At 45.2% G+C, this 7,500-nt stretch overlaps 1 protein-coding gene across 1 annotated transcript in view; it reads right to left on the reverse strand.

The window, feature by feature from the left end:
• Positions 1 to 24: 24 nt before the first annotated feature.
• Positions 25 to 7,500, reverse strand: part of grip2b (glutamate receptor interacting protein 2b) — a 30,718-nt gene continuing 23,242 nt past the window's right edge. Inside the window, exons 17-24 of the mRNA XM_062398446.1 lie at positions 7,407 to 7,500; positions 6,727 to 6,921; positions 6,337 to 6,502; positions 5,044 to 5,158; positions 4,722 to 4,935; positions 4,394 to 4,584; positions 2,081 to 2,227; positions 25 to 1,888 (exon numbers count right to left, since the gene is read on the reverse strand). The exon at positions 7,407 to 7,500 is cut by the window's right edge and continues 52 nt beyond it. Coding sequence (XP_062254430.1) covers positions 1,730 to 1,888; positions 2,081 to 2,227; positions 4,394 to 4,584; positions 4,722 to 4,935; positions 5,044 to 5,158; positions 6,337 to 6,502; positions 6,727 to 6,921; positions 7,407 to 7,500 — 1,281 coding nt within the window. The 3' untranslated portion in view covers positions 25 to 1,729. The remainder of the gene's footprint in view (positions 1,889 to 2,080; positions 2,228 to 4,393; positions 4,585 to 4,721; positions 4,936 to 5,043; positions 5,159 to 6,336; positions 6,503 to 6,726; positions 6,922 to 7,406) is intronic.

Here is a 7,500-nt window from a genome sequence, read left to right on the forward strand (position 1 = left end):
TGAGCTCAATAAATCATCCTCTACACAGAAGTCTCTCTATAGTAAAGTAAGTGTTTGTGAATAAGTGGATGATTTAAGACACAGCGCATGTGTTATTGTACTTTGTACTATGCTGTACTCTGTACCGTACTGTACTCTGTACTATACTATGTACTATACTATGTACCGTACTCTGTATTGTATTTTTTGACACACCAAGTTCAGCAAACATCCAGGAACATGAACAAATGTTAAATCACATACACACAGCATACTGGCCCTCATCTGTGTGTGTGTGTGTGTGTCTGTGTGACAAGCTGCGAGTCTGAACAACTTGGTGCTTCATCTTCCACCTGACAGATCCAGTCCCACTGTTTGCAGACGATACCGTCATCTATACCTGGGATCTCTGTAGTGAGAGTGATGATAATTGTGAGCATCTATTCCTTTAACACTGGAAACCTGTTACTTCCTGTTATGAAGTTGCTTTTTTGTGTGACTCTAGTCGTAGAAGAATGTGCAGCAGCCACTATGCTCCTGCTCAGTTATGCCTGAAAGTTTTACCAGTGCAAGTGGGAAGCATCGATGATAAATTGCATCTTGCAGAAGATGTAGAAACATCGCAGTTCTTCAACAGTAAGCTCGCTAGGAGAGTGGATGTGTTCCCGGGTCAGCACTGGTCTTAAGCGCTGTCATCTCCTGCCCAGGCGAGTTCTGATGTTTGCCAGTGGGTATTACCAACGGCTCTTATGCAACATGTTTGTTTCTCTAATGTAAAGATTAACCAAGTTGGATAAACACGTTGGCTTTTCGTTTCATCTGCCATCTGCTTCTATCGAGCTCACAAGCTTTAACTGTGAACGGCTCGGTCCCTGTTTCCTGTTCTACTGGATTTCTCAGAAGTGCTACACACACGAGTTGTTATCTAATGACCACAGCTGCCAGAGAGTTCGGCAGTTGACACCGTTGTCTCGACCATGTGATGATGGCGTAAACTCAGATTTTCAGCGTGGTGACTTGATGAGCAACGTCCGATTCAGAAGTCCGACTACAGGACTGGACACCTGGAAAAACAGCTCAACTCCACCTTTTCCAGGGAAATGACTCTCGGGAGCCAGAATATTTGAGCAGAACGTGAGCAACAATATGGCCACATCTGTACAGACACAATGTAAACATCACCCAAAACTAAATCTGAAACCTAAGCAAGGCCGTGTTCTCTTCATCACTTCAGGTGCACTTGAAAATTCCTAGAATGTGTAATAAGGCAGATTCGTCTGGAACCATCAGCACTGGGACTTTCTTACTGGGAAGCTGTGGTCTCACGTTGAAAACGCAGCTGAAATCACTTTGCTCAAATTTCAGGTTTGTTTTAAGATAAAAAACAAAAACAATGTGTATCAGTTAAAATGTTGTTTTTTTTAACGTCCCAGGTTCGTGGTCGTTTGTGCTCGAGCAGCAACGAGAGTCGTCAGGAGCCTCTGGTGGATTCTCTGCTCACTCTCTGGCCCCGCTTTCGTAGAATTATTGCAAGCTGCTGGATTGTATGTGTGTGTGTGTGTGTGTGTGTGTGTGTGTGTGTGTGTGTGTGTGTGTGTGTGAGCGTTTGGGCCAGTTCCAGATATACTGTAAGTTTCCACTACTTTGTCTCCTGGCTGAGTGAGACACAGTGGATGTGTGTGTCTGCAGATCCGTCTCCGGTTCCTTGTGTGTGTGTGTGTGTGTGTGTTTGTGTGTGTGTGTGTGTGTGTTACAGGTCTAGTGGACGGTCCAAAGTGTTGTTATTGTCCTCCAGGTCGTCGTTGGCCAGTGGGTTGCGGCTGATGACCAGCTCCAGTCGGTCTCCTGCTTCTGTTATCAGAGGCACCGCCAGGCAGCAGTCGAAGTCCCTCGTCCTCACGTGGTTCACCTGGACGGAGGAAATGGAAATGGTTCGACCGGCAGGTTGTGACTTACTAAGACAGAAATCAACTCAGGTTAAACCATTCTTCTTTATGACAACTTAAATCCTTGGAGCTAGTATCTGAAGTCCCAGACCCACAGATTTCCTCCTGCTGATGCACCACCTCTGCTCCTCTGGTTGTGGAGCTCTCACCATTACCTGCAGGATCCTGTCATAGGGTCTGAGCCCGGCTCGGTCGGCGGGTCCATCAGGTCTGATCATGTTCACGTAAACTCCTTTCTCCAAGAAACCGTCCGACACGCTGAAGCCGAAGTCGTCGCTCTCTGGGTCTTTTATCACCGTCACCTGCAGGAGGAGGAACGAGGGAAAACTCAATGAATGAAAAACAAAGGCTGCTCGAGAGATAGGAATAATACTTTATATAATATATACAAAAAAAGAAAGAAACAAAAGCTAGAACTCACTGACTGACTACTCTCTGTTGAATTAAGAAATACCTGGAACGTCACACAAAGACAATGTTAGATGAAGATCATTCTAAAATGTCGCTCCATTGTAAAACCTTAAAAATGTCTCCGATGTTGTTTGGCCACAGTCTCACTTGTGAAAGAGGAAAAGACATAAACAGAGACTGTGCAAAAAAGGTAAAGTCACTATTTCTGTAGTGTTGACAGCTCCTGTTCCACAAATGTTAAATTGAAAGAGATGAACAAACTAAAAAGGCTGCAGGATATTATAATATTTTACTTTCACCCTTAAAGTGACAGAAAATCCTCCTGATTTAAAAAAGCAGGAAAGAAAGCACAGTTTCCTACATCCTACGTAATAAAGTATTATGATCTAGAAATATACATTATTATTATCATACGTTTCTTCAGTAAGTACCTGAAAAGTATAACAATAACTTACACAACATGTAAGACCTTTGAAAATGAAATGCAAGATTATCTAAATACTTTTTGGGAGGCTTTTAGATCCTGAGAATCAATTATTTAAAAACAATCAGCCCCTTGTGTTAAGATGAGTTTCTACTAAATGATCCACTGTTCACTTTCCACCCATGATGCATCACTTCACTGAAGCATGACGGCTTCCTCTCCAAACCCGTCAATAGAGCCAGAGAGCTAAATGCAAAAGGGATATTTTTACAATAAGTAATGAGGAGCAGATGTTCTCCAGAGAAATCGGGCTTAACAAAAAGCTGGAGAGGCAGCGCACCATGTATGAATATTACATGATCTTTTAATGAGGCACCATTTAAAGACTGTAACACTTTGGCGGACGGCCAACGAGTCCATCAGTGAACCAGCCGAGGATTCACTTTAATGTACTTTCTCCCTGGATAACAAATGTCTTTCTCGTCCTGGGCCCGGGCCGCACAAGGCCGAGCAGCCGAGCAGTACATTCCCCACTTTGTTACACAACACCCTGCAGTGCACAAAACCAACGTCTTCCTCACAAAAACAATTCCTGGAGAGGTCGTTTTTATGGCCTCGTAAAGTGGAAGCAGCTGAAAGTCGTGGTCGGTGGCGGGAGACCCGTCAGCAGCACTGGGACGCTGGTTTAATCCAGCTGTGAACCATTAACGTTAATATCACGTGATGGTTTCTGGTCACGACTCTTCACCCGTTTGGATGATAGAAAGGAAAGTGTGGATTCTGAGCGGCCTCCGACTCATGACTGTTCAGAACCAAAACAACCCTCTGGGCTGAGGAGGAAATGTCCCCTGCTGCCGAGTCCCTGGCAGACCCCAGATCTGTGAGGAACATTACACAACTCCTCCTCACAACATTCGAAAACATGTTTGTCTTCACATTTAAAAAAACTAGATGGAACTTTTTAGCAGGACTGGTAGAAATCCTTTTGTGTTTTGGAAGCAGTGGGAATCGGTTGTCTCTCTAGCTCGAAGGAAACCATTAACACCCACTAACATCTGGCTTTTGTCTGCAATGTCAATGGATTCAAGTGGTAAATGAAACCGGATCTGTCTCTGATAGACAGTGATGGAAACAGGACACCAGGGTGAACAAGCTCATTTTGGTTCTTGTCTTGACGCTGCACTATGACGCACATTGAATTTCCAGGCCTTGGTGTTTAACAGAAATAAAAGATTTCTTGTGAACAAAGTGCATCAGCAACCTTTCATCTGCATGTAATGCATCTAGACAGCGGCAGAGAACATTTCAGTTTCAGTTTCTTTCATGCAACAAAAATGAGTCACGGTGGATGGAGAGAAACCGAAAGGTGAACACCTCCACTGGCAATAGGAAAGGAATTTTTAAAACCTGCATATACCTCAAATTAATACGATGTAAAAAGCTCCTCTCCTCCTGACCCCGTGTTCCAGCCATGAAAGTGGACGGATCTTCTCACTCAGCTCTCAACACGAATCCTAAAAGGCCTTTAAGGATTCCTCAAACCTCCACCCCCCCCCCCCCCAGTTGATCTTTTAAGAACGAAGCGCTCCCTTCTGTTTACCACTCACTGAACCGCTGGCAGCTCTGAACTCACTTTGTGCAGCTCCAGAGGCGTCGGGGACAGAATGCCCTGCATCTCCTCTTTAATCCGTCGGGACTCCCACGTCCTCTCCGACACCCTCAGGGACGCCTTGGGTCTGGGATCGTGGTGCAGGAGAGGGGACTGGTTGTCGTGGTGCAGCAGGGCCTCCTGGTTGAAATGGATCTCCTGGCGCAGGAGGGATTCTGAGGGGAAATCACAGGTTTGCTGTTGACAGTATATCAGCGAGCATTTGACGCACAGCATTAAGTTATTCCCCTTTCATCCGTCCTCCTCTTAGTTTCCTGGAGACACATTTGATTCTGTAGCGTCTGCCACTGACCTTGGTGAAGCTGGGCCTCTTCGTGCAGGTGGGCCTCCTCATGCAGGTGGGCCCCCTGGTGGAGGTGCGTGCCCTGGTGCAGGAGGTTCCCCTGGTGCAGGAGAGAATTTCTCCGCAGGGGGCTCATCCTGTTGTGGCTCAGTAGCGGCTCAGGTGGAGGCTTGTTGACGCCGTCCACGCCCAGACTGATGGCCGTGCCTGTCATGATGGACGCCTACACAAACACACACATGAACCAGGTCTAGAACATGTAGCTACCTATGTTTATTTCTAATTTGCGGTTTTGGGAGCGAAGGACGCGGATGCTAACGTGCCGACTGACCTCGATCTCTCTGAGCAGCTCCGATTGGCCGCAGGTCTCCAGGTCCTCGAGCGCCTGACACCAGAAGCTGTCCTCGGGATCCAACAGAATTCCGTCCGGCGGTTGGCCGATGAACCTGTCGCACAACGAGAACACAAAATTCAGTTCAGTGAAGATGCTCAAGAGAAACATGTGTCTCACTATAGTGGGTCGCCCTGCCTCTCAGTCTCTGGACTCTTTCTCCATCACATGAAACTTTTCTGTCCTGTCATGAGAATAAACGTGAACTAGGCATATCTTCCACCTCATTATATTCTGTATGGACTGTAGTGTGTATCTGCAAAGCCGCTGTGGACACACAGAGAGTTGCCAGGACAGGACGGGACTGTTCCTTCTGGTTAAATCTAACATGAGTAATCTTTTTATTTTTACACTGAATAACCTCGACTGACAAGATTAGTTCACTTTCACTGTGCAAATGATTTTTCTCCTCACCCGCAGCAGTGTTATATAACCCCCGCGAACGTTGCTATCCCCACAAGGCTTAACCTCCTGACGCACAACTATGCACACACACATATTCGGGATCCTCTGTCACCATCGCTCACTTCACCACTCAACTCTGCACTTCCACACAAACTCCTGGTGCAGCCGCCGAGAATCACCGAGGTGATCACATGATTCTGTTTTTGAGCTGAAATGGTTGAATTTGTTGTAGAATATAAAGTTATGAAGATTCACAGTCAGTGCCAAAGTATTTTTTCCATTTTTTTATTTACATTCATTCATTTCCTTTACTTCCAAGATGCAATTAAAAAATATACAAAATATACAAAATATACAAAATATAAAAACACTTTATTTGATATCAATATTCAAAAATAACTTGTTAATCTCCGCCCTCCTCCATAAATCACACATTAATAACTATTTTATACTTAGCCAGCTTCCTATATATCTATACATGTTTTTTTGCCTGTGCTCTATTTTATATATAACGTGTCCTTTGAGGATTTTACTCTGGTTTTGTATGTTTTGGTCGTAGATTATAAATAAAGATGGATGACATCACAGCTCCAGAAAGTGAAGCCAAATCATCTTAATCACCCCCTGGTGGCTGGCAGCGGTATAGATCATAAACACAGCCTTCTCCATGTTAATGGATGGGACATTGGGCCAAACCATAAAGTCAAATTACACATCAAATACATTTTGTGGTAATAACTTAACTTTGACGAAACCAATACAGACAAGCTCACAAATGAAATGTCCCACTAGTGGGTATATGAATATGACTCTAAAGTTCTGTCCTACCCCGGTGGTTTGTCCCAGTCGTCTTCACTGAACCCTCCATCGCTGAAGGGGTAGTTCTTCCGGTGTCCAGGAGGAGGCGTGGCGCCGCGCTGCTGCTGCTGCTGCTTCACACTGCGCCACTCGTGCGGGTGGAGCGTGATGCCCACAGCTTGGTTACTGTACGTGCCTGCAGGAGGAGGAAGGGTCTCACGTACATGAAGTTTTCAGAAAACTAAAATCTCATCACTCAAGGGTTTTCCGAAGGCTTCTCCTGAGGCTCAGCTGACAGATTAGCATCACCGGACCGAGTCCCACGTGTCAGACTGAATTCCCCTGTGCTCGCTCTTTGGCCTTTCATAGCGTTGTGTCCACTCTGACCTTTCACTCTGCTCGTGTGGGTCCAGCACTCACCCTGGCTGCCGTAGCCCGCGTCCATCCCCGAGCCGTCCCAGGACTCCATGGCAGAGTCCACGCTGGGAATGGTGGTGGAGTAGAGCTCGGACATCTTGCTGGTCTGTTGGCTGTCCGTCAAATCGTCCTCGTCGGGGTCGCTCAGCTCGTTCTCTGTCGTGTCCTCTGCATCCGCTGCTTTCCTCTCCTCCGAGTCTTGGAGAGAAGAAGCTGGATTTAAATTTAGACAACAAAGAAAACCCGAAGACAATGAGCCTATTTCCAGACGGGTCAGATCATCTGTTCAAACCACCAGAGAGTTGAGTAATGCTTCACTATTTTAATCTTGAAAAGACACTGAGTGAAGATTTCAAGATGTTTATTCTCTCGATGGTTCTAAATAAAATCCTGTGAAAAGCCTCTGCAGGTGAGCTTCATTAAAAAAGAGACAGAACAATAAGATCAAATATACAGTAACATAAAAAAATGTGTATTTCAATATTCAAAAATATAAATAAATATAAGAAAACTCAATTAAATATAAAGTAACATTAAACAGTTTGAATACAGTTGCTGTGTGTGAGTAGTATTTGAATGGTTTTGGGGGGAAAAGCTGTTTTAAATGTTTATCACGTTTATCAGAAGACAGTCGGTCGATGAAACTGAATTCATATTAAATTAATAAAACTCGTCAAACTCACACTCACTGTCGAGCTGCTTCTTGATCTTCAGGGTGACCGTCTCCCCGGCCATCTGCAGCAGGTGGATGGCCTCGCTCAGCGGTTTGCCTTTCAG

This window comes from Platichthys flesus, chromosome 2, assembly GCF_949316205.1.
Source record: "Platichthys flesus chromosome 2, fPlaFle2.1, whole genome shotgun sequence".
NCBI classification, from domain to species: domain Eukaryota; kingdom Metazoa; phylum Chordata; class Actinopteri; order Pleuronectiformes; family Pleuronectidae; genus Platichthys; species Platichthys flesus.